Source organism: Bubalus bubalis, chromosome 14 (assembly GCF_019923935.1).
Source record: "Bubalus bubalis isolate 160015118507 breed Murrah chromosome 14, NDDB_SH_1, whole genome shotgun sequence".
Taxonomy (NCBI): Eukaryota; Metazoa; Chordata; class Mammalia; order Artiodactyla; family Bovidae; genus Bubalus; species Bubalus bubalis.
In genome coordinates, this window is record NC_059170.1 from 72,348,834 (window position 1) to 72,375,565 (window position 26,732).

At 48.5% G+C, this 26,732-nt stretch overlaps 1 protein-coding gene across 2 annotated transcripts in view; it reads left to right on the top strand.

The window, feature by feature from the left end:
• Positions 1 to 26,732, top strand: part of IL2RA (interleukin 2 receptor subunit alpha) — a 45,351-nt gene that overhangs the window by 10,359 nt on the left and 8,260 nt on the right. The window contains exons 1-4 of one of the 2 annotated variants that reach the window (XM_025264516.2): positions 19,133 to 19,273; positions 19,356 to 19,538; positions 23,573 to 23,686; positions 25,826 to 26,047. In XM_025264516.2, coding sequence (XP_025120301.1) covers positions 19,394 to 19,538; positions 23,573 to 23,686; positions 25,826 to 26,047 — 481 coding nt within the window. In that variant the 5' untranslated portion in view covers positions 19,133 to 19,273; positions 19,356 to 19,393. Of the gene's footprint in view, positions 1 to 19,132; positions 19,274 to 19,355; positions 19,539 to 23,572; positions 23,687 to 25,825; positions 26,048 to 26,732 lie in introns of those variants that run through there. The other variant, XM_006044081.4, reaches the window with a different exon arrangement.

Sequence of the window (26,732 nt, forward strand, 5' to 3'; positions counted from 1 at the left end):
GGTTGTATACACATGCTATATATAGTGTATATATGTATACACATACATATATGTACTATGGATATATACGTGTATGTGTGTGTTTATGTACATATATGTGTCTCTCTATATATATGTTTAGTCGCTAAGTTGTGACCGACTCTTTGCAACCCCATGGACTGTAACCCCCCAGGCTCCTCTGTCTATGGAATTCTCCAGGCAAGAGTCCTGGAGTGGGTTGCTATTTTCTTCTCCAGGGGATCTTCCTGACCCAGGAATTAAGTTTGTATCTCCTGCATTGGCAGGCAGAGTCTTTACCACTGAGCCACTGGGGAAGCCCATGTGTATACATACATGTACACAAATATACATATATACACTATGTGTATATACATATATGTATATACACATGATATATACACATACATATATGTGTGTGTGTATGGATATATATCTGCCTACAATGTGAGAGACTCGGGTTCGATCCCTGGGTCGGGAACATCCGCCTGGAGAAGGAAATGGCAACCCACCCCAGTACTCTTGCCTGGAGAGTCCCATGGATGGAGGAGCCTAGTGGGCTGCGGTCCATGGGGTCGCAAAGAGTCGGACACGACTGAGCGACTTGCCTTTATGGATATATATAAACATATACAATGTGTATATGTGTGTGTGTGTGTAACTATACACGTGTATAGAATGTGTACATATATATGTGTATAACCATATACACATGGTTTCATGAAATGAGGCCCTTGGAGTGAATCAGTCTACCTCCTCAGAGAAAGACTGTGGCACAGTTAAAGGGCAGCGAGCCGTTTCTACAAGTTTTGCTTGAAATCCCCGCGGCCCGGGCTGACGTCAGCCTCTTCCTGCCCGGGGCCCTGTGAGTTTCCCGGGAGTTTCGGGGCGGCTGTGCTGCGGCTCCGGTCCTGGCTGTGGCAGGCTGGCGGCTTCCCCAGCGGGCGAAACCAGTAGCGCCTGCAGACCCAGCTGAGTGTGGTATCTGTTTCCGGCCCCTGCGGTAGTGACACCTCTGCTCAGCGTCTGATTTAGAATAAAAGGATCTTCGCGAAGAGAAAACTCCTTATTTCAAGTGGAAGGCAAAACAAACAACTACCAGAAAAAGTCACAAACCCCAACACCTTTTAACCATAGGAGGGCAGTTTCCGCTGACATCCTGCTGACACCCAGGAGAGTGCGGGGACCGCAAAGGGTGAGCGCTTTAGGCTCAAATGTGCTAACAGGCACTTTATTTCACTTTTGACTTTCAACGCCTTTCACTCGCCAGGCCATCAAGTTTCACTTTCCCTCTCCCAGGGTTTCCTGTCTCGCTCCTCTAGCCTGAGTTTGCGGTGGGCTCCCGCGGAGGGACTCCCACCCTCCTGCTCCTCCTATTCCTCCTGGGAGAGGAACTGTGGGCCAGCCAGGCACCCGGCTGTGCCTTCTGCACCTGTGATCTTACCGAAGTCTCACAACAGCCCTGTGAGTCAGGGACCACTGGGATCATTGCCATTTTACAGACAAGGAAACTGAAGTTGTTAGGCTTTCATTCACACACCCCAGAAAGTGACGGAGCCAGGCTACCTGCTCCATCCTTGTACAGAGGAAGAAGGCAGTTAACCGGTCTCATCAATTCCCCTGGGCTTCCTAGGCAAGTTTTCTGTCTCTTATTTTGAGTCACTCTTTGATCCACTCCCAAATTAATTCTCTTGAAAGCAACTTTCACAATGCCTCTTCCCTGATCAAAGACCTCATGTTGTTCCCCCACCACCTGTGGGGCATGCTTCCTCTGCCTGGCGTCTGGTGTTTTTTCTGACCTGGTCCTTCTGAATGTCCTCTGCATATTGGACCCCCTGCAGCTCCAGCCACTCCAGCAGGCAGGGCTCCTGTTCTGCAAACATAGCTTCCTCACCTACAGTTTCAAAGCCTGGCACCTAGGGACACCTCCCCTTTTATAATCTACCACATCTCATCTGCCTACTTGGAATTCTTCCCAATTGGGAAGCATCTGGGGAGAGTAGAAAGGACTCAGGAACTTGGGATTCCACAGGGCTTGGATTCAGAACCTGGTTTGAACTTGTGTAATCCTGTTTTCCTGTAAAACCATCACTGGATACCATTCTCTGCCAGCACTAGCAGGGTAGGGACAGCTGATGGACAGGTGAGAGCAGATGGTCCAGGAAGGCAGAGGCATGCCCAACCCCAGAAGAAAGGGCCAAGGATGCTTCCCAGAGCAAAGTGACAAGGAAGGGTACTGCAGGACAGGCAGAAGGCAGGCAGGAAGGGGGAAGCAAAGTCTCGAGCGAGTTAATGACAGAGGACACAGCACAGTCCTTCAGGTCGGGGAGCACCCGTGGGGTGGAGCTGTGAGCTGGCCGTGGAGCCGGGCCAAGTGCAGGGGCATGGACTGTACCTGGGGAGGAGCCAGCGCCACAGAGCAGCTGCAGGGATGGGGGCCATCTGGGCTTGAGGGCATCAGCCCTGTTATCTGTGTGTATGACTGATGGCAGGTGGCACGGGGGAAGGGGTGCAGCCCCTGAGGGTGCTGAGTGACTTGGGGGAGAATCGGGAGTGGGCCGGTCCTTCAAGCCTCCAGGGGCCTCAACTGCTGTGGGACGAGGCAGCCTGCCTAAGGTAATCAGGATACAGTAGGTGCTCAGTCAGCACGGCTTGCTGGGCCTGCAGTCTGCACTGCCGAGAGCCAGAGTACCTCTCCACAGGCTTCCCAAGTTCAGTACAGCCAGTGCTGGGCGCCCCGCCCCCCACCCCGCCGGCTTGCTCGTCCTCCGTTATCTCCAGTTTTAATGAAAGATGCTACCCACCACCACCACCTCCAGCTGCCCAGGGAACATGCCCGGAATCCCGCTCCTTTCGCCTTGCTGGCCCCACACTCCTTAAAAAGGCCCAGTCCCTGGGGAGTCCAGTCTGAACCATCTCTGCATATTAGTACCCAGTCTCCACTCTCCAAGCTCCAGCCCCCCAAACCCCAGTCCGAGGTGCCCGAGATGGCCTTCCTGCCTCACAGGACGCACGGGGGATGGGGCGGAAGGAGGTCAGAGGCTACTGTGGCCACAGGGACAGGAAGTAGCTGCGACATAGGAGGAAAGGTGGGCGCATACAGTCATGGGCGCCTCCCCCCCGAGAGGCTGCGGATCCTGGCATCGTGGAACCGGCTGTGTGACTCTGGGCAGGGCACTGACGCTGCCGGCTCACCGCATTGTGTATAACACGGAGCCAGTAGGGACGGCCATCCCGTCATTAATCACACTGAAGTGATTCTTATTTACAGCTGTATCAATAACACTGTAGCATTCTGTATATCTCAGTTTATTGTATATTCAATGTCTTGCTTATAATAATGGACTATAAAATAGTCGTCATATTAATTGTCATGAATGTTCATAACAGCCTCCTACAGAGGTGGCTGGGGGGACCGGGGAAGCCAATTGTGTGCCTGGATCAGTGGCCAGCATGCAGTGACTGCCACATCTTGGACAGAGCGGGCACGCTCTGTGCATCCGAGGAGATGCCAGAGAGGCTCTCTAAGTCCCTTTCAGTTCTGACATTCTGTGGTTAATAAACACCCCAGAGCAGGGTGAAACCCCATCCCTTCCACGCTGTGCTGATCGAGCCGTTCAGGCTCCCCACCAGCCAGCCCGCTCCCCTACTGCGTCCCATCCGTTCACCAGCAGGACTGAAGGCATCACTCACACCATGGGAGGAACTCTATGCAGTTCATGCTACAACGACTACATCCTTGACGGCTCCCATCTGTTCTTTTCAGCACAAAGCAATTCCCCTTGAATCATGGTAAACAGGTCTTAGTTCCCATGTCCTTGGAAAATACTACCACCTTGGATTTAAATTCAGTAAGAGGAAGCCCAACACGAAAACCCCTTACAAATTCATCGCCTGTGGTCAAACCTTCTAAGTTGGGTGTCCCTTGAAAGGAACAGTGCTTGCCTCTGGCTTTGATCAGAGACCACATTGTGGGTGCTGCCTATGAATTTAGAGAAGGCAGGAATGGTGTGGATTTTAAAATATTTTTATTTATTTGGCTGTCCTGGGTCTTAGTTGCAGCATGCAAACTCTTAGTTGTGACCTGTTGGGTCCACTTCCCTGCCCAGGGATTGAACCTGGACCCCCTGCACTGGCAGTTTGGAGTCTTAGCCACTGGACCAGGAAGTCCCTAGAGCTGATACTTTAAAAGGTGCTCTGGGGAACTTGGCTCAGACAGTAAAGAACCTGCCTCCCAGTGCAGGAGATGCGGGTTCAATCCCTGGGATGGGAAGATCCCCTGGAGAAGGGAATGGGCAACCCATGCCAGTATTCGTGCCTGGAAAATTCCATGGACAGAGGAATTTTGTGGGCTACAGTCCATGGCGTCACAGAGTCAGAGCGACTAACAGTTTCACTTCACTTTCTGGGGATCTTGGAGTCTGTTTCCTTCAGTAGTCCATACACTACTCTGTGGACTACTGAGTCCACAGAGTAAGCTCATTAAAAGCCTTTCAGTTGAGGCTGCCTTTCTGAGGCCAGTTCCTGGAGTACTGGAGAGGGCTCTGGGCCTCGTCTACGCGACAGTCTTAAACACCCTCCTCCCGACTGTGTGGCCACCCCCATCATCAGTTCCCTCTGACACAGCCTCATCCCCCTGTTCTCTGTGGGGCCTCGCCTACTGATGTGTGGATTTGGGGAACACGTTCCGGCTGCTGTTGGTCTACACTGAACCCATCTTAGGCTAGTCACAGTAGACAAGCAGATCAGGGCTGCCTCCAAAGCACCAAGAACCTCAGAACCTAAATCAGCACCTTCCCTCCAGCTGGCCTGTGGCCTCCATTTCCATAGCGGCATTGACCTTCTCCATGGAAAGGCTGGTCACCATCCAAGACAAACAATGATGTCTTCGTCTGAGCAGGCTGTCCTAGCAGAAGACCACGGCCTGGGGGCCTTAGGACAACACAGCTTACCCCTCACTTTATTCCTGGGGGCTGAGATCTGAGCCGGGGGTGGGGGCAAGTGGCGTGATGGGGTTTGAGCGAGGGCTATGGTTCCCCCCAGAGGATTTCTTGTGACTCTCCTAGGGGACCCAGACCCACCTATGAGGGTCCAACCTCACGGCCTTAAGTCACCCAATGCCCCACCTCCTGACACCGTTGCTCCAGGCAGGAAGGTTTCTTCATATGAATGTGAATCCAAACACTTATTTGAAACGGAGTGTATTCTTGAGAGCAGGCAGGAAGAAGTGTGCCCAGAGTGAGGGGTATGGGAGGTACCCCGGGAGGTGGGGGTGGCTACTGGCAAACCTGACCCTCGTCTTCCCAGGACACATGGATTTGGGGCGCCTGACGCGCTCGGGGCCCACTCTGGCACGGCCAGCCCCTGCACGACACCTGAACGGGATGTCAGTTCTGACGAGTGACTCTTCCTTCTGGATGTCTCCATGTTCTCCTGTGACTTTTTTCTTTTTTCTTCTCTCCTATGTTTCCCCTTGGGTCTTGAGTTTCTACCCAGCATTGTACCTATGCGCCTGGCATTCTTTAAAACAGTGGAAACTCTGTGGCTATGGAGTTGAAAATCTCACGACTCCATGGTCTAAATTCTCTGAAGGCTCCTCTTGGGGCAGATGGTGGGTGGGATTCACCAACGTAGCACATTTCTGCTGAAACCATTATTTCGTCCCAAGAAACAGCTTTCAAAGGTTTGAAGGAAAACTGATTTTCGATTTCAGAGAAAGAACATTGTTATATTTCTACACCCCTTGTTTTTCTTATCTGACAATATTTTAATTTTCATCGGGTTGACATTCGGCGGTAAATGTGTGGTTAACTTTTTCACATACAGAAATTTGTTATCAGCTAAGCCTCCCAGGGACAAAACCACCACCCTCAACATTTCATTCGCAGGAGCATTTGAGACCCCCAAATGCGACAGCTTTGACTTAGGGACAGAAATACTACTGGTTCTCACTTTCCTTTCTTCCCTTCTAACGTAAAGAGAAAAGAACTCTTTTCCCACCCAGCCCCCCATTTTTCTTGGTAACAAGTGTTGATTAAGGCAGAAGGTGTTCTCATTCTTGAGTTGTGGAAACTCTGACTCTTTGGTCTGAGAGGCCCAGCCGGGTCTCAGAAACTGTGGGTCAGATACAGAACTCGTGAGCGAAGGATGCTCAGTACCAGAGAACCAGCCCAGCTGCACTGAGTCCCCCCCTCACCCCAGAGCACACAGCACCCCCACTTATTCCCACCTGGGGAGTCGGGCGACCTTTTCTTTGATGCCGTTAACCTGCCTTAACCCCATCCCCCCACCCAGCCCACAGCGTGGTGACCCTGAACTTGGTTTTGCCACATTTCCCTCAGCATGTGGGGGATTCCCAGGTGGTGCAGTGGTAAAGCATTGTCTACCTGCAATGCAGGAGACAATAAGAGACGCAGGTTCAATCCCTGGGTCAGGAAGAGTCCCTGGAGAAGGAAATGGCAACCCGCTCCAGTAATTCTTGCCTGGAGAATCCCCTGGACAGAGGAGCCTGATGGGCTACAGTCCACGGGGTTGAAAAGAGTTGGATATGACTGAATGACTGAGCATGCACGCCTCAGCACTTACGCTGAGTGAAGATGGATCTGTGTTGACTGAATGAATCAATGGACCATATTATCGATGTGATTGCTAATACACTCAAGCATTCGTTCAGGGCCTATGGCTGCCTGCATTGAGGAAATAGTTTAAACAAACAGTAGGTGACATGGACGGCCAACAACAACCAGAAATGACCAGAAGTTTTGAAACTCAACAGTGGTGAGCCAGTGGGCAGTGATCAGGAAGTTGACCGTACTTTATTACATGTGCAGGCCATTGTGAACGCAGGTGAGAGGAAGGAAACAGATCCAGGGTTCTCACAAATAGTTCTTAGAAGATAAAGATCAAAAGACTCTCCATTTCCTTGTTCTGACACAATCAAGCTTTATTAACACTTTAGATATTTTCTTCCAGCTCACAAAGCTTACGTATCTTATCATTTGGTCCTAAAAACAACCCTGCTCCAGAGATAATAATAGCAACATCAAGACCTGGGGGCCAAATATTGAAATCTTTCGCTTACATTATTTCCATGGATACATCTCTTGTCATTCACACCCTTGCCGGTCACACTCCAGAAAACATTCCCCTTAAAGTCCCCAGGTGGCACTCGTGGTAAAGAACCCACCTGCCAATGCAGGAGACATAAGAGAAGTGGGTTTGATCCCTGGGTTGGGAAGATCCCCTGGAGAAGGCATAGGCTACCCACTCCAATATTCTTACCTGGAGAACCCCAAGGACAGAGGAGCCTGGCTACAGTTCACGGGGTCCCAAAGAGTCAAACACGACTGAAGAAACTTGGCACACACGCACAGTCCCCTGAATCTGACATTCTCTCTGCCAGGCGAACCACGGTTTATCCTTCAAACCCGGTAAAGCCGAGACCAGCCTTCCTCCTGACCTGACTCACAGGCTGGGAAGGCTTCCCCATCAGGGACACCATGCCAGGAGGCCCAGATCAGCTTGGCAAAGGCAGTAACCTGGAGGACCTGGAGTGTCTAAGAAGCCCCTAAGGTCATACGCTCCTTAATGGCGCTGAGGGATCTGCCATCTGTGGTTTGACTGGCAGACTTGATTCCTGAAGTAAAGAAAAGAAATGTTGTCAATCCCTCCTGTCAAAAGCCGAGTCTGGTGCTTGAGAAGCCCACTTCCTGAATCCAAGGCGAAAGAGGGAGAGTGGTTGTGATACCCGGAGGTGGATCACAGAGGTGGAGAGCTCCGCACCTGCAGCCGTTGACTACGGCACTAGTTCCGTCCCTTGTGCTCTGGGCTGCTAGGATGCTTGACTTCTCAACGTTCTTTACTTTGTAAAAGGTATTTATTTATTTGACCGTGTTGGGTCTTAGTTGCATCATGCGGGATCTTCCGTTGCCGCACCCAGACTCTCTAGCTGTGGCGCACAGGCTTGGATGCTCCTCGAGGGCCCAGTTGTCCCACAGCATGTGGGATCTTAGCTCCCTGATCGGGGATCTAACTCTGGCATTGTAAGGAGGATTCTTAACTACTGGACAGCCAGTCAAGTCCCTGACTGGATGGTCTTTTTTCCTTTTCAGCTAGCTCGGATAAGCCTCATTGGCCACGATACTGCCACTGCACAAAACTGGTGACATTTGAAAACACATATCGGAAGCAGGGAAAGTTGGGAGGTGGAAGGAAATGATAAGATGCTCTGGCAGGTCTGCAGTCCGGAGGGCTGGAGGCAAGGGTGGGCGGTACAGGAGATGGAGGGGGCTACATATGCCAGGGTCCTGGAGAGGTCCAAGCAACAACTCCTGGGAAGGGATTGCACCCGATGGCAAAGGCGAGGGGAACTGAAGGGACTGAAAAGTTACCTCATGGGCATGAGAGGGCCCTTAAAAGAAACAAGGACAAGAAGACCTGAGGGTTGTTTGAGTGCATGTTTGTTTTTAACTTTTTATTTTGGGAGAATTATAGATTTTCATGAAGTTGTAAATAACAATATCAAGAGATCCAGTACAGCCTTCATTCAGTCCTCCCCACAATTATAGCATGGTATCACAACCAGGAAGTTGACCTCACTGCAATCTATCAGTCTTGCTGATCTAACAATCTTATATGCTCTCATTGATACATGTGTGTCTTTATTTCCATGCGACTTTCCCACGTGTGTAGATTTCTGTGACCATGAGCAGAGCCAATGTACACAAAAGTTCCTATTCCAAGATCCCTCCCACTGCCTTACTGTGACCATGGCCACAGGCCACCATCCTCCCTGACCCTTGGCAGACACTGAGCCACTCTCCATCTCTATGATTTTTGTCATTTTAAGACTACGAGATAAATGGAATCACATGATATGTAACCTTTGAAACTGGCTTTTTTTCACTCAACCTAATTCTTTTGCGATCTACCTTTCTGCACATAATTCCTTTCCAATCCATCTTTCTGCATTCCTTAGCTGGTATTATCAGACATTATCCAAAAAAGTGCTTCTCTCCTCCTCACTCCATGCCATGCTTTTTCAGTATCACTATCGATGGCAACCCACTCCAGTATTCTTGCCTGGAGAACCCCATAGACAGAGGAACCTGGCAGGCTATAGTCCATGGGGTCACAAAGAGTCGGACACGACTGAGCAGCTGGGACACACACACAGATCGTTTGCTAGCTTTTAAAACCATTTCATTATTTTATCACTACCACCATTGCTTCTTTTGGGTTTACTGGACACGCTGTCATAAAATTTGCAAGTAGAGATAGTTTCATTTCTTTTCTTTCTAGTATTTAGGCGACTACGTGTTCTTTCATCTGATTGCATTGATTAAAACCCCAGTGGCGAGTTAAGTAGAAGAGGAAATAGTAGGTTTTGAGCAGAGCTGGAGCACCAGAGGATGGCCAGATGGGGAGGTGAAGGCACTATGTCTCGACGTGAGCTCAGGGCTTGAGGTAGGCATCTGCACGGGGCAGCACAGCATCCTTGCCAAGACCTCAGCTCAGAAGCCCAGACAAGCCTCTAGTCCCATCACTGAGGGTCCTCTAGCCACACGACCTTGCTGGGCAACCTCAGGCAATTCTCCAAACCTCACTGTGCCTCAGTGTCTCATTTGTAAAATGGTAGGAATGTCAGGATCAAATCAGGGCATATTTGTGAGGGCTTGTCATTGTTACTCTAAGACGAATTATTAACATGTACTCTTAAACTCTCCCAGCGTTAATTCCTAACGTGGCAAACAGTGATGGATATAATCTACAAAAACAAAAGCTTTGCGGTGGGACCTCAGTAATTTTTGAAAGTGTAAAGAGGTCTAACACCAAAAGGTTTGAGAATCACCGCCTTTGTCATATTGCTTGTTTAAAGAATTGAAATATGTCCAGGTTTGTTGGTCAACATCTGGTCTTTGAACTTCTCAAATGATCCGTCTGCACTCCTTTCCCTGGCTCCTCCCACACATCAGCAACTGAAGGGTCACCCTGTGGCAGACGGGGGCTGTGGGACGCTGGTTTCACCCTTACATTGGCATCCCTCACACTGGTTCCCGACCCCCTCTATCCTGCTTGTTCAACACTTTGAATCTCACGCCTACAGAGAAACCAACTGCGTCACCCTCTGTGTTTTTGTGGTGACCTGGGGTCCATGAAAACCTTTTCTCCTGCTGTCTTCTTCATCCCTGCTTCTTCTGACTCATTTAAGTTTGCTATTTGAAATTATTTCCTGAAAGTAAAAGTGAGATCTTTTTTTAAAGGTAGGCATGAGGGGGCTTCTTTGGTGGCTTGGTGATAAAGAATCCTCCAGCCAAGGCAGGAGACAACGGTTCAATCCCTGGTCCAGGAAGATCCCACAGGTCGCGGAGCAACTAAGCCCATACTCCACAACTATCGAGCCTGTAATCTAGAGCTGGGAAACCGCAAACTGCTGAAGTCTATGTCCTGGAGCCCGTGCTCTGCAACGAGAGAAGCCCGTGCAAGGAGAAGACTGTGCATTGCTAGAGAGCAGCCCCCACCCACCACAACTAGAGAAAGCCTAAGCAGCAGTGAAGACCCAGGACAGCCAAAAATAAATAGATGTTCTTTAAAAAAAGAAATAGTGTGAGTCACTCAGTCATGTAAGACTCTTTGCGACCCCATGGATTGTAGCCCGCCAGGCTCCTCTGTCCATGAGATTCTCCAGGCGAGGAGAGGGTTGCCATTTCCTTCTCCAGGGGAATCTTCCCAACCCAGGAATTGAACTCAGGTCTCCTGCATTGTAAGCAGATCATCTGCCATACAAAACAAAAAAAAAAAGGCATTCCTTTAAAAAAAAAGAAAGGTAGGCATGAAGGCAGCAATAGTGGGATTTCCTGTGATTCTGGTCCCATCGCCTTGAGCTGTGTGACTTCAGGCAACTGACTGAACCTCAGTTCCCTGACGTGGAAGGTGGGGTGACAGTCTCTCCCTTTGAGGGTTGCAGAGAGCATGGAAGGTAACTCTACAAGGCAGCAGCCGCAGGCGGGGCTCAGGGGTCACAGCTACTGTTATATAAATAGCCCCAGATGGAGGACGTGAGCTCTGAATCCTTCAAAGATAAGGATCTGAATTCAACCACAACACTTCACAAATACTTCCCAGTGACCCAGATAGTGTAGACAGAGCCCTGCCTCCAGCTAGAGGAGCTTCCACCGCTGGTGACAAGCACGCTTGCTCCTGACGCTAGCTATGGGGGGAAACACTGAACCGGAAGTCGGGGCTCTGTCGTGTCTCAGGTTTGCAGCTATTCGTCGAATGGAACAAGGCCTGTTTACTTAATCAACAAAAGGGCAGGTTAGCCTTAATTATCTCTGGAATTTCTCCCAGCTCTCAGATCCTGGGATCCTATTGAGATTAATGGTAAATGTGTCCTATAATATTTTAGTTTGTACCTGAAATACCTGCTTTTTCTGAGGCTCAGACTGCTGGGTGGGCCCCCCAAGGAATTTGGAGACTGTCTCTTACATTTAGATAAATCTCTGAATATTCACTGGAAGGACTGAGGCTGAAGCTGAAGCTCCAATACTTTGGCCACCATCAGGTGCCCTGATGAGGTGCTCTCATCAGGGAAAGACTGAAGGCAGGAGGAGAAGCGGGTGACAGAGGATGAGATGGTTGGATGGCATTACTGACTCGATGGACATGAGTTTGAGCAAACTCTGAGAGATAGTGAAGGACAGGGAAGCCTGGCGTGCTGCAGTCCACGGCGTCACAAAGAGTTGCTGGCAACTTAGCGATTGAACAACAACAGCAAATCTCGGGGTTCTTAGATTTGACACAGATGGGTGTTTTGAGGTCAAGAACCACACCATTTCTTTATCCAGTGGCCCAAACTTTCATGGCTCCCACATCCCTTGTGTAAAGCTCAGTGAACCATCACCCAGAAGCTCCTGTGCTGAGTGAGCTCCTCTGATGCCTGCCCCCAGTCTTGAGCCTATGGACGGCCAGGCGGATGTGCCCAAAGGCACATCTTCCCTGAGATGAAGCCAGGCACTCAGAGCTGGCCTGGCTGTTCAGGCAAACACAACTTGCTCTTGATTCACGCACAGAGCGAAGAATCTTATTTCAGACCTTGTCCACATCCTTTCAAAGCCCCTTCCCTTTCCCTGTCTTTCATGTCACTCACACAGGCCGCAGGGGCCATATGAGTGCTCTTTTGTTTTCAGCAACATCAGAAAAGAATATTAAAAAAAAAATCACCTAGTCCACAACTGTTTTCACCCATCTACCTTTCCTCCAGCCAAGGGAGTTCTCAGTGCACCCTCTCAGATGCTTTTCCTGGGAACAAAGTGTTCCAGAAGCAGGTTTAGCGGCGCTTAAGGACCCCACTGGTCGGCCCCTGGGGGAGGCGGGCCCCTGCTGAGGGGGCAGCCACTGCTAGATGCTGAACGTGGCTGCAGCCCCCAGCAGCTTCGAGGCACTCGTGAGAAATCATCTCAGCATCCACACTTACCCTATCATTTCAACAAGCCCCCCGCAGGCCACATGTCTGCATGTCAAAGTGTGAGAGGCTCTGCTGTGCACAAGTGAAGCAGAGTCCTGCCGGCTCTTATCAGACTTCCCGCTCAAAGGACCTACTTCCCTCCAGGTGCTGGTATTCCTGGTTAACTTGAGGGACACGAAAACACCTCAGCCCAAAACTCATCTTAGTTCTTTGCGGTTGCCATTGTTTAGTCGCTAAATCGTGTCGGACTCTTGGTGACCCCAAGGACTATAGCCCCCCAGGCTCCTCCGTCCATGGGATTCCCCAGGCAAGAATACTGGAGTGGGTTGCCATTTCCTTCTCCAGGGGATCTTCCCAACCCAGGGATCAAACCCATGTCTCCTGCATTGGCACTTTACTACCGAGCCACCGGGGAAGCCCGCATCTTAGTTCGGTTCTCTTCTAAAAACAAAATGGCAAAACACAAAGGGTAGCTTTATGTTGGGGGGAGTGGCATTGAAAGCACATGCGGGGCCAGAGAAGGGGTATCAGGATCCCACCTACAATTAGGAAGCCCTGGTCTGCATCTCATGTCACTCCTACCGGGTGGCCGGTCACTTAGAGGAAGGGAAGTGACTGCCCTGAGTCACCAAGTTTCTCATCTGTTACTGGAAACCCAAGCAGCAGGAGCTGTCCTTCTGGAAACAGCAGCAGATGGTTGGTGGTTTGGTCTAACGTTCAAAAGGAGAGAGCAGGACCTCCCTGGTGGCCCAGTGGGAAAGAATCTGCCTGCCAACACAAGGGATGCAGGTTCAGCCCCTGGTGTGGAAAGACCCCACCTGCTGCAGGGCAACCAAGCCTGTTCGCCACAACTACTGAGCGCCTGCTCTAGAGCTGCTGAGCTACAGCTACCGAAGCCTACGTGCCTAGAGCCCGTGCTCTGCATTAAGCAACGCCACCGCGAGAAGCCTGGGCATCCCAACTTGCCACATCTAGAGAAAAGTCCACGCAAAGCAAAGAAGACCCAGCATGGCCAAAAATAAATCAATAAATCTTAAAAAAATGAAAAGAAGAAGAAGAGGCCAGAAAGGAGAGAGCAGACACCTGGGAGACAGAACAGCTGGTCTGTTGCAGCGTTGCAATGGATGCCTCCGCTCTCTCTCCCCCTGCATGGGCGTGGTGAGATGGAGGAGGTGAAGCTCCAGCGACCCACTGGAGGGAAAACAAAACAACGGAGATCAAAAGCAGTGAGTGTCCCAGGGGCCCCCGCCCTCGTCCACCTTCCTCCTAGACCTGCGTGGTGACACAGCCCAGAGCAAGGCAGCTCTCAGTGACTGTTGCCAGTGTCAGCTGGAGACATCAAAAGTGCACGGATTCCTGCACTTCAGTTGAACAGGGAATTCCCGGAGGCAACAAACCTACAAATATCCCAAGAGGAGCTGCACCTGGGCCAGTGTGGATGGAGGTGGGGTGGGTGCAGGGCAGAGGGACACGTGTGTGGCGTCCCGCCTGTGTCTTTCCAATTATCTGTCTTAGCTAAAATCTGAAATGAGACAGGAAACACTTTCGACATCAGAAGAGCTCAATTTAAACTCTCTAAGTGAGAGTGGAAGCTCTTGGGGTTTGCAGGATTAATGATAATCACTGGCTCTCTTTCTACCTCTGATCACACGAAAGGTAGGAGGTGGCAAGACCATATCAGTGTTCCTCTGAGCCCCTGGTAGGACCCCGCCTGGACCCCCGGTCCAAGCTCTGAGCATTCACCCCAAGTCCCAGCACCAGACTAGGAATGTACACAGTTCTCCTTTACTCCAGAAGCAGCACTCGCTTTCAATCCTCTCCGAAGAGAAAATAACATCCAATTTAGAAATGTATCGATGCTTTAAAACGACAGAGAGAAAAACAGTTCCCTTCTCACTGCAAAAACTTTTTCTGCATTTGCCTCCAGAGTTGGGGAAATGGGCAGAGTGGAGAGCAAAGAAAGACTTCTGTTAGAAAGGCAGAGCCTCGGGTGGAAACAGGAAATAGATTTGGAAATGTGGGTGCAAGAGTAAAGGCAGAAAAAGCCCCTTAGCTGAACTCTGAGAATTTTAGAGTAAAACTAGGGAATGAGGGCAGCTGCCATGCTGTGTGAGAAGAAAATTTGTAAGGATAATATGAGGGAAGGGGATGTAAAGACATTTTGCTGAGTCACATAAACGGAATTGTCCATCAACACTCCTCTGCTTCCCTGGTGGCTCAGATGATAAAGAATCTGCCTGCAATGCAGGAGACCTGGGTTTGATCCCTGGGTCAGGAAGATCTCCTAGAGAAGAAAATGGCTACCCACTCTAGTACACTTGCCTGGAGAATTCCATGGACAGAGGAGCCTGGCAGGTTACAGTCCATGGGGTCACAAAGAACCAGAGACGACTCAGCAACTTTCACTCACTCACTCCTCTGCAAGATTTCAGGAGAGAAGAGGCATTTTCCTTTTTTTTTTTTTTTTTTTTGAAAGATGTTGTACTGCTGTTTCTTTTATGACTAGTCTGAGAAGGACTTTTAAAAAATCTCATATTTAATCCTATTAAAAAGAACACCCCACCCTCTGTCTGCCTTTGCTGAACACCCTCCCACTCCACCTTCTTCAGATAACATCTGGCTCAGTCTTTGCATGGTTCCAGGGCAAAGGGTTATAGTCAAGTTCTTTACTACTTCTTAGCTATAGATCAGGGAAGTTCCATTGCTTCTGGATTCCAGGAAAGATGCTTTGATAAAAAGCAAGTCTGTGGGAGTAAGAAGCTCTGGAACTTTCCCTTGTCACCACATGACCTCCTCGACGCTCAGGCTAATTTATGATGATTCCGGAAAAATTCCCATGGCCTAATTAAAAAAAGCATATCACCATGTAAATAGTTTTTAAGGACACCAAGTTGTCCCAAGGGCAATTTTCCTGGTTCTTTTCCAATTTCTGTGTTTGGAAACTTTCTTGGTTTGTGATTGAGTTGTCAGATTCCGAATGCATCTGAGGTCAATCCTTGATTCTTTGTGCTAGTGAATAATCGTGAGAGTTGCTTGGTATACTTCTTACTGATTTTTTGGAAGTAAAATTACTTGCAGTGTAATGCGCAGATCTGAAGTGTACGATTTTGATGAGTTTTGGCCACTAACCAAAAATTTCAGAAATGGAGACCTGATTGAAATAAAAAGGTGTTTATTTGGGGTTTGTTAGGAATACCCCAGAGAAGCCCTTGACCAAGGGCGAAAGGGCAAGGGTGGTGGGAATTGGGAGATTGGGACTGACACTATTGATACTCTGTATAAAATAGATAACTAATGAAAACCTGCTGTATAACACAGGGAGCTCTACTCCATCCTCTGGGGTGACTTAAGTGGGAAGGAAGTCTAAAAAATAGGGACTCTGTGCATATCTACGCCTGATTCATTATGTTGTACAATAGAAACTAACACAATATTGTAGTGCAACTAGACTCCAATAAAAATTAAGAAAAGGAGCCCGTGAATTGTCTCCCCACTCCACCCCCAACAATAAAACAATGGAGGCTTATAAAGGGAAAACCCACAAGGTTACATTTAGTGACATGACTTGTTTACCAAGAATTATAGTTGGAGCTGGCTAGCATACGGATGCTTGTTAAGTACCAATTGGTTGACATCTGAAAAGGCTGCATACACAGTTTCAAGGAGGGACCTTGAGACCATCCGTTTGCAGCTGCTGGCAGATACTGCTTTGAAAACGGTTGGTGGTGTCCTTAAGTTCCGTGCAATTCAGAGAAAATTCAAGTTCTTGGTGCAAGGAGGTGTCTGAGAGCAGGTCTTCCATGGCTCCTGACTCCACTTTTGTCTGCCTGAACTGTGATGAGTCCATTATAATTTCAATTTGTCATCAGGATGAAGATGTACACCCAAGGACCCATCATTTCCATCACCCCACCGACTCCTTGCAGTCAATCCCACCCACCACGAGCAAACCCTGGTTTAATTTCTTTCTGTATACTAGTTTGTCTTTTCTGAAGCTTTATATAAGTGGAATCAACGTGCGTGTGTGTTGTTTTATCTTCTTTTGTTCAACATAATGTTTTTGAGATTACTTAAGGCTACTATAAATGTTTAAGTGTTTTCATAGACACAAGATTTCACTCCTCCTGGATAAATACCCAGGAGTGGGATGGTTGGATCCTAGGGCAGGTATATATATAACTTCATTTTTAAAAACTTTGAATTTTCCAAAGTAACAGTGTTATTTTCACTCCCACCAGTAATGTCAGCAAGTTGCAGCTGCTCCCTGCCAACATTTGGTATTATCAGTCTTGTGTCTATTCTAACCATTCTAATGGACTCTTTTAACAGTGGCTTCTGATTTGCTTTTCCATGATGTCTAATGTTGTCTTGAGCACCTTTTCAAGTGATTACTGATAATCAGATATCTTCTTTGGAGAAGTGACTTGAACAATCTTCGCCCACTTATTTATTGTATCCATCATTATGGTATCATACAGAGTAATTTCACTACCTAAAAATCCTCTGTGCTCTACAAATCCGTCTCTCCAGCCTCCCTGCCGCTGCTGTGGCTGCTGCTGCTGCTGCTAAGTCTCTTCAGTCGTGTCCGACTCTGTGCAACCCCATAGACGGCAGCCACCAGGCTCCCCCATCCCTGGGCTTCTCCAGGCAAGAACACTGGAGTGGGTTGCCATTTCCTCCTCCAATGCATGAACGTGAAAAGTGAAAGTGAAGTCTCTCAGTCGTATCTGACTCTTAGCGACCCCATGGACTGCAGCCTACCAGGCTCCTCCGTCCATGGGATTTTCCAGGCAAGAGTACTGGAGTGGGGTGCCACTGCCTTCTCCGTAACCCTTGACAACCATTGATTTTTTTTTTTTTTACTGCCTTAATAGTTTTTCCTGTTCTAGAATGTCTTATAGTTAGAATCATACAATGTGTGGTCTTTTAAGATTGTCTTCTTTCACTTAGTAATATGCATTAATGTTTCCTCTATGTCTTCTTCTGGCTTGAGAGCTCATTTCTTTTTAGCTCTGAATAACTTTCCATTGTCTGAATGTACCACAGTTTATTTGTCCACTCATTTACTGAGGGACATCTAAGATTGCTTTTTCTGGACAGAGAAAAAAATGAGCTGAACTAGCATATACTCTATGACTATCATGTGCTGGGTACTCTTCAAGTTACCTTGATATGTTATTTCACATAATATTTAAAACAAATCAGCAAAATAATAATTATTATACAAATTTTACAGAAAAGGAAGCTGCATCTTAGATAAGTAACTACAATAAAACTGTGTGGCTATTAAGCTGGTGGAGCTACAATTTAGAGACCCAGCTTCCTTCCCTTTCCACCACTCTACGTTTCTTGCCTTATTATGATTACTACAATTACCAGAATTTAATTATGTGACAGGCTTCCCAGGTGGCGCTAATGGTAAAGAACCCGCCTGCCAAAGCAGGAGACGATAAGAGACGTGGGTGCAATCCCTGGGTTGGGAAGATCCCCTGGAGGAGGGCATGGCAACCCAGTCCAGTATTCTTGCCTGGAGAATCCCATGGACAGAGGAGCCTGGTGGGCTAAAGTCCATGGGGTCGCAAAGAGTCAGAGATGCCTGAAGTGACTCAGCATGCACGTTATGTTACAGGTTCCTCTGCAACTGCTGGCCCACTCGGCCATTCAAATTGCTGTTGTTTAGTTCCTTCTGGGTTAGAGGTGAGGCAAGCTGTTCACATTCTCCTCATTCTCTGGGGGGTGTCAGGAGGGTCCTGCATCCTGGATGGGGATGGGGGTGTTCTCCAGGACGGTGAGTGGCTGGGCAGAGCATGAGGACTCTGAGAAGCTCCACTCCAAGCAGAGTGACTGACTCACAACTGGCAGATGGTCCTCTGTCGGCCGCGGGTTCGGCCACCTGCCCAGAGCCGATGCCTTTCTGCTGGGTGGCGAGGCCAGCTGCGGGCAGCCCTGGCCGCCTCACTTTCTCCCGTTTCCTGTTCCGTCCTCTCCACCTCCTCCACACAGCCTATGACTTTTTCCTGAAAAATCTCATCTCTTGAAGCAGGGCAACATGTCTAGAGACACACAGTGGAATTCCTGTTCTGATGAGACCAGCACACTTTCCTCCCCATAATAGTTGGGTGTTCGGCCACTTCTTCAAGTGTCTTTAGTGGGAAACCAGTGATGGTTTTTTGGGCCAAGGGAGGGTCAGGTTTTGTGGTGTGAGAAGAAATTTGGTAAACTCAGAGGTGGGTAGATGGGTGAGAAACACATTTCCTACTCACCACACACTGAGTGAACACTTAACAAATATTTCTCCTCCAAGAAACGATTTCTCAACAGATACATTTCATTCCTCAGTTAAATCCGTGTGGCTTCCCCCACTGCCCACCTTTGCTCATGTTAGTGGAGTGAAAGTCACTCAGTCGTGTCCGACTCTTTGTGACCCCATGGACTATACCCTGGAATTCTCCAGGCCAGAATACTGGAATGGGTAGCCTTCCCCTTCTCCAGGGGATCTTCCAAACCCTGGGATCGAACGCAGGTCTCTCTCATTGCAGGCAGATTCTTTACCAGCTGGGCCACCAGGGAAGCCCTTCCTCTTGTTCCTTATATAGAAACTATGCTTGCTCAGCAGCAGTCATCAGAATAAAACCCCAGCTGTTTCTATTCATTTAGTTTGACAGACACTGTAGCTTGGCAAAGAACTTGGCTGAAGTTAAATTCTGAACCATCTCTAATCTGAAGGTTTCTAAAGAACCTTCAACAGCCTGAGTTTCTTTCCAGGAAAAAGTGGGGTACATGTCAACCCCTTAAATCAAGGGAAGAAAGGTGGATTTCGATCATTTCGATGGTTGACTGTGCCCGTGTTTGGAAGCTCCTGGATCACTAAGGTGCCTTTTTGTCTTGGCAGAGGCTTGTCATGATGACCCTCCGAGTCTCAGAAACGCCATGTTCAAGGTCTTCAGGTACAAGGTGGGCACCATGATAAACTGCGACTGCAAGACAGGCTTCCGCAGAGTGTCCGCCGTCATGCGCTGCGTGGGGGACTCCAGCCACTCTGCCTGGGAAAACAGATGCTTCTGCAACAGCACCTGTAAGTTTCCACTGGTAACCCCTAGGGAAGGAGAAAAACTGTAGCAAAGAAGGAGGCGGGGCTGCAACTTTCCTTGGGGGCTGATGGGGGGGGGGGGTGGAATTCCTTTACAATGTTGTTAGTTTCTGCTGGATAAGGAAGTGAATCAGCTACAAGTATACATATATCCCCTGGCTCCTGAGCCTCCCTCCCGCCCCTCATCCTACCCTTCTAGGTCACCACAGGGCACTGAGCTGAGCTCCCTGTGCTGTACAGCAGCTCCCCAGTAGCTGGTCCACACACACTAGTGTATATATGTAAATGCTACTCTCTCATTGTCCCACTCTCCCCTTCCCCTGCTGTGTCCACACGCCCATTCTCTGCATCTGCGTCTCTATTCCTGCCCTGCCAATAGGTTCATCTGTACCGCTTCTCCATGATTCAGAAAGATACATGCACCTCAATGTTTATTGCAGCGCTATTTACAATAGCCAGGACATGGAAGCAACCTAAAAGTCCACTGACAGAGGAATGAATATAGAAGATGTGCTACATATATACAATGGAACATTACTCAGCCATAAAAAGGCATGAAATTGGGTCATTTGTAGAGATTTGGGTGGACCTAGAGTCTGACACACCAAGCCCTCAAGGAAACCACACTTTAAGAGGGCGGGGTGGGGGGCAGATGTTACACTAATAATTACTAAACAACTGAAAATAACTGTAGTTCATAATGATGTGAACGTAGCACATGCAACTGAGCTGTTCTCCATAGCAGCTGCACCACTGCCATTCTTCAGTCGCTCAGTTCAGTCACTCAGTCGTATCCAATGCTTTGCAACCCCATGGTCTGCAGCACGCCAGGCTTCCCTGTCCTTTCCCAACTCCCAGAGCCTACTCAAATTCATGTCCATCAAGTTAGCGATGCCAGCCAACCATTCATCCTCTGTCGTCCTCTTCTCGTCCTGCCTTCAATCTTTCCCAGCATCAGGGTCTTTTTTTAAAGAGTCAGCTCTTTACATCAGGTGGCCAAAGTATTGAAGTTTCAGCTTTAGCAGCAGTCTTTCCAATGAACACCCAGGACTGATTTCCTTGAAGATTGACTGGTTGGATCTCCTTGCAGTCCAAGGGACTCTCAAGAGTCTTCTCCAACACCCCAGTTCAAAAGCATCAATTCTTCAGCACTCAGCTTTTTTCACAGTCCAACTCTCACATCCATACATGACTACTGGAAAAACCATAGCTTTGATTAGACGGACCTTTGTTAGTAATGTCTCTGCTTTTTAATATGCTGTCTAGGTTGGTCATAGCTTTTCTTCCAAGGAGCAAGTGTCTTTTAATTTCATGGCTGCAATCACCATCTGCAGTGATTTTGGAGCCCCCAAAAATAAAGTCGGACACTGTTTCCATTGTTTCCCTATCTATTTGTCATTCAGTGATGGGACCAGATGCCATGATCTTAGTTTGATGAATATTCAATTTTAAGCCATTTTTTTTCACTCTCTTCTTTCATTTTCATCACTAGGCTCTTTAGTTCTTCTTCACTTTCTGCCATAAGAGTGGTGTCATCTGCATATCTGAGGTTATTGATATTTCTTCCAGCAATCTTGATTCCAGCTTGTGCTTCATCCAGCCCAGCATTTCGCATGATGTACTCTGCATATAAGTTAAATAAGCAGTGTGACAATATACAATCTTGACATATTCCTTTCCCAATTTGGAACCAGTCCATTGTTCCATGTCTGGTTCTAACTGTTGCTTCTTGACCTGCATACAGATTTCTCAGGAGGCAGGTAAGGTGGTCTGGTATTCCCATCTCTTTAAGAATTGTCCAGTTTGTTGTGATCCACACAGTCAAAGATTTTAGTGTAGTCAATAAAGCAGAAATAGATGTTTGCCTGGAATTCTCTTGCTTTTTCTATGATCCAGCAATCATAGGATGTTGGTAATTTGATCTCTGGTTCCTCTGCCTTTTCTAAATCCAGCTTGAACATCTGGAAGTTCTTGGTTCATGTACTGTTGAAGCCTAGCTTGGAGAATTTTGAGCATTACTTTGTTAATGTATGAAATGAACACAATTGTGTGGTAGTTTGAACATTCTTTGGTATTGCTTTTCTTTGGGATTGGAATGAAAACTGACCTTTTCCAGTCCTGTGGCCACTGCTGAGTTTTTCAAATTTGCTAGTATATTGAGTGCAGCACTTTAGCAGCAGCATCTTTTAGGATTTGAAGTAGTTCAGCTGCAATTCCATCACCTCCACTAGCTTTGTTCATAGTGATGCTGCCTAAGGCCCACTTGACTTCACATTCTAGGATGTCTGTTCTAGTTGAGTGATCACATCATCGTGCTTGTCTGGGTCATGAAGATCTTTTCTGTATAGTTTTGTATATTCTTGCCACCTCTTCTTAATATCTTCTGCTTTTTTTAGGTCCATACTGTTTCTGTCCTTTATTGTGCTCATCTTTGCATGAAAAGTTCCCTTGGTTTCTCTAATTTTCTTGAAGAGATCTCTAAACATGTCCATTCTATGGTTTTCCTTTATTTTTTTGCATTGTTAACTTAGGCAGGCTTTCTTATCTCTCCCTGCTATTCTTTGGAACTATGCATTCAAATGGGTATATCATTCCTTTTTTCCCTTCCTTTCACTTCTCTTCTCAGCTATTTGTAAAGCCTCCTCAGACAACCATTTTGCCTTTTTGCATTTCTTCTTCTTGGGGATAGTTTTGATAACTGCCTCCTATACAGTGTCACAAACCTCCGTCCATAGTTCTTCAGGCACTCTGCCTATCAGATTTAATCCCTTGAATCTATTTCTCACTTCCACTGTATAATCATAGAAAGTGGAAATGAAAGTGAAGTCTCTCAGTCCTGTCTGACTCTTTGCAACCCCATGGACTGTAGCCTACCACAGTCCTGTGTCCATGAGATTTTCCAGGCAAGAGTGCTGGAGTGGGTTGCTATTTCCTTCTCCAGAGGATCTTCCCAACACAGGGATTGAATCTGGGTTTCCCACATTGTAGGCAGACGCTTTACCATCTGAGCCACCAGGGAAGTGGGATTTGATTTAGATCATATTTGAATGGTCTAGTGGTTTTCCTAGTTTCTTCGATTTAAGTCTCAATTTTGCAATAAGGAGTTCATGATCTGAGCCACAATCAGTTCCTGATCTTGTTTTTGCTGACAGAATAGAGCTTCTCCATCATCACCTGCAAAGAATAAAATCAATCTGATTTTGGTATTGACCATCTGGTGATGTCCACGTGTAAAGTCATCTCTTGTGTTGTTGGAAGAGGGTGTTTACTATGACCAGTGTGTTCTCTTGGCAAAACTCTGTTCACCTTTGCCCTGCTTCATTTTGTACTCCAAGGCCAAACTTGCCAAACTGTTACTCCAGGTATCTCTTGACTGCCTACTTTTGCATTCCAGTCCCCTGTAATGAAAAGGACACCTTTTTTTGGTGTTAGTTCTAGAAGGTCTTGTAGATCATCACAGAACCGTTCAACTTCAGCTTTTTCAGCATTAGTGGTTAGGGCATAGACTTGGATTACTGTGATATTGAATGGTTTGCCTTGGAAGCAGAGACCATTCTGTCTTTTCTGAGACTGCACACATTGCCATTCTTTAGGATGCCGTCTGATTCTTAAAGGACCTGCCTTCGGGAGACAGGAGTGGCTGAGATTGCTCCTCTGACAGCCACACTCACCTCCATGCATGACGTTGACAGGCTGATGGCCAGAACGGGGTCCATTTTGGGGAGACACACAGGCACAAACCATTCAGCCAGAAAAGCTTGGGTCCTTCGGAAACACACTGTAGGCTACCATCATCATATACAGGAAGCCTGCCTGGCGGGCTGGTGCTCTGCTGCCCGTGAACAGGCCCTCTGAGAGCCAGTCCCCTGAGGACAGGATGTGTGGGGCTCATTTTTATAACCTCTGCATCCCCCAGTATTGCCTGGCACGTTACAAGCCCTAGAAAGATGTTCTTTCTGCGGGTTTTCTCTTTTAAACACCTGTGAAGTTATATTCTTCATTCCCTCCATACTCTCTAGCCCCTGCTAAGAACCCAGTAAAACAAGTCACTCCTGCACCCGAAGAACAGAGGGAGAGAAAACCCACAGATGCACAGAGCCAAATGCAGCCTCCGGAGCAAGCTGACCTTCCAGGTAGGAGTGGACCGCTCTCTCACAGACACACGCAGTGCGCCCCCGGGGAGGGGAGTCCGGCCTGTGGTCCTCTCTCCCGAGGACGCCCTGGGGACCGGCGCCGCGGCGCGGTGGTGGCAGGCTGTCTGCTCAGCATCTTGAGCCCCTCTTACAGCAGCCAGCCTGGGCACTGTGCATCCTCCAGGCTTGGGAACTGGCCCAAGAGGGCTCAATTCAGTTCAACTCAACTCACTTCCATTCAAATAGCATTTTGGGGGCTAACTGCCCCAAGCACAGTGGCCAGAGAATAGCAATCTGAGTCGCCAGTACTCCTTGGCCTCAAAAGATGCTCTGTGTTTCCCTTAAGGAAGAGACACTGAACTGTGAGCCAAGTAATTGACTTCCAGACGTCTCTATCTCTAACAGGACAGGGTTCTGAGGTGGGTGGGGCCACACTGGCTTCTGGAAGCTGTGGACAGAGCTTGAGCTAACGGGCTGTGGACGAGCCCATGCTGTGTCACCCAGCTGCTGCCCCGACTTTCCAAAATTAATACGGTGGAAGTCAGCCTTGACATCGGGAAGAAAGGAGCCCGTTAGGCAAACCTGAGCTTTGGGGGGCCAGCTGACCTTTCAATACCCCGTGTCCCTACGCCGATTGTACAACCTTACAAAGAACTTTACGACTTGGTATATAATCTCGTTCCAACCTCAGAACCCAGTGTGTCAGGGAGCAGGAAATATTCCTTCAATTTACTGATGGAATTGAGATGCGGAGACAATTAAAGACACGACGCAACTCACAAAATGGGACTGAAATAAGGCCGCGGGTCTCCTGAATTAGACCAGGGGCTCTTGGTACGATTATTTAAGCTACTTTGAATTTATTTTAAGCTTTTATTAATTAACAAAAAATAAAAAGACAACGACTAATCTGGGGAACCTGCTGCAATATGCTGTCTCCTCTCCTTGTCACTGTGACTTTTTTCTGGAGTGAGGATTCAGAGCACATTCGTTGTTTTCCTCTCCTTCTCGCTTCCCATATCCCACAATTACTGAAAGTTTTCTCAAGCGGTCAGTGTTTACTCTCCTTACTCAAGAGATAACCAGCTGCCTCTGGCTAAGGGATGCTGCGCAGACTGTCTTGATTTGGAGGTTTTCACTCGAAAGAAGCAAAACTAATTCCAATGGGTCTGGACGGTTATGAATTGTACTGACTGGAAAGGCAATTTGATTGTGAGACTTAAACACATGTTCAAGGATGGACTGCAAGATGCTGTACTGAGCAGACCCCTCAGAATGGGACCACTAGGCCTCCTGCTGCAAAGGGTCATGGAGGGCAGTAGGAGGGGTTATGTTGGATCCTTGGGGTTGTGGAAGGTCAGAGCATACATATAGCTTCACAGTTCTGGGCTTAGAAGGATCTGTGGTTCCATGTGTCCAGATTTGGGGGGCAAGGGATTAAATCAGGACAGGACATGATCTGTGGGGTTAAAGGTCAGCCAGGCTTTGGTTTTAGTTGGATGAGGGGAAGGTTACTGGACATGGGAATTTTCAGAGGCCTTAAAAGGGCAAGCTTCAGGTATGGCTTGATCAGGGACCAGGCTCCATTTCTCTAAGATCGTCTTGGTGCTTCCCTCCTCCCAGCTTTGGATTTGTCCCAAGTACTTCTCCGTGGCTCCAAGACGACCACTTGAGAACGTGCTTCCTCACTTAGCAGTTGAGATCTAGGTGGTCTCCACATCTCCTCGGCCCAGACTGGCTGGAGCCTGCCCTTAACCCTAAGCTGAAGCCACTGTTCACACACCTGTCCACTTAGTAAATGTCTCCCTGTCAGCAGAAGCTCATTTCTCTGTGTTCCCAGAGCGAGCACCTGTGTCTCAAGTGTCATGCTCCCCACGTTCTCCCTGCAGAAGCTCCCTTCCCTGATCCACTGTCTGCTCACTGCAGGGGAGGGGGACTGGGTCTTCATGCCTTTCACAAAGTGCCTAGCAAAGGCCCTAACAAATAGATGTTACCAATACTTATGAGAAGAAAGCGGGGGAGGGGTGGAGGAGGGGCCAAAGAAGAGAAGAAGGACTGTGGTCTGGTCTCTAGGAAGAGGCAGCCTGGACTCACAGCATCTCCTGAACTTGCCTCTGGAATTCCCTTCCCCTCGTCCAGGTCACTGCGAGGAACCGCCACCATGGGAACATGAACGTGAACCTTTAAAGAGAGTCTACCATTTCACGCTGGGGCAGATGGTTCATTACCAGTGTGCCCAGGGATTCAGGGCCCTACAGACCAGCCCTGCTGAAAGCACCTGCACGATGATCAACGGGGAGCTGAGGTGGACCAGGCCCAGGCTCAAGTGCATACGTGAAGGGGAGCACGGTCAGGCTCCAGGTACAGAGGTGCCCGGGCCCAGGGCCCGCCGCCTGGCGGCTCCCCTGAGGCGGGCCCGGCAGGACTCCCTGACCCACCCGCCACGTGGTCCTGGGCAAGCCGCTCCCTCTCCTGTGGCCTCGGTTTGTTCTTACTCTAGAAAACGGATGAGATGAACTGTAAGGTCTCCACGCCCTGGGGTCCCCCATTCCCTGATGGGGATAAAGAGCAGGATCTGAAAGAGGAAGGCAGGCGTCTTCCAGAGGGGCCCCCCCACCCCCACACGGCGCTGCTCCCGTTTCTAGATGATCCTGAAATTCCACCTCTGCTTCTAAGCTACCAAGGCTTCCTCATTCAAAAGGGAAAGTCCACCTGCCCTGCATACGTTTCCAACTTGCTGATACGTAATGTAAATCCATCCTCCTTCTATACCAGGAGAAAGCCACCCCCCTTCTTATGTGAATCCCACCTGAGCTTTGCCAAAGTGCAGACGTGCAGGGCAGGGACTTTTCAAGCACAGACACATGCACATGCTTGTATGCTCGTTCACGCACACGGACACGCCACCTACGTTGAGTTCTTCTGCTACTTTCGTCCTGAAATCGTATTACCATATCTACAATCAAAAGGCCCCCCATTGGGCCCTAACTGTCGGTAGTTTCTTTGCTCACCCCCATTGCCCAGGCCCCACACCTCTCTCTTGGAT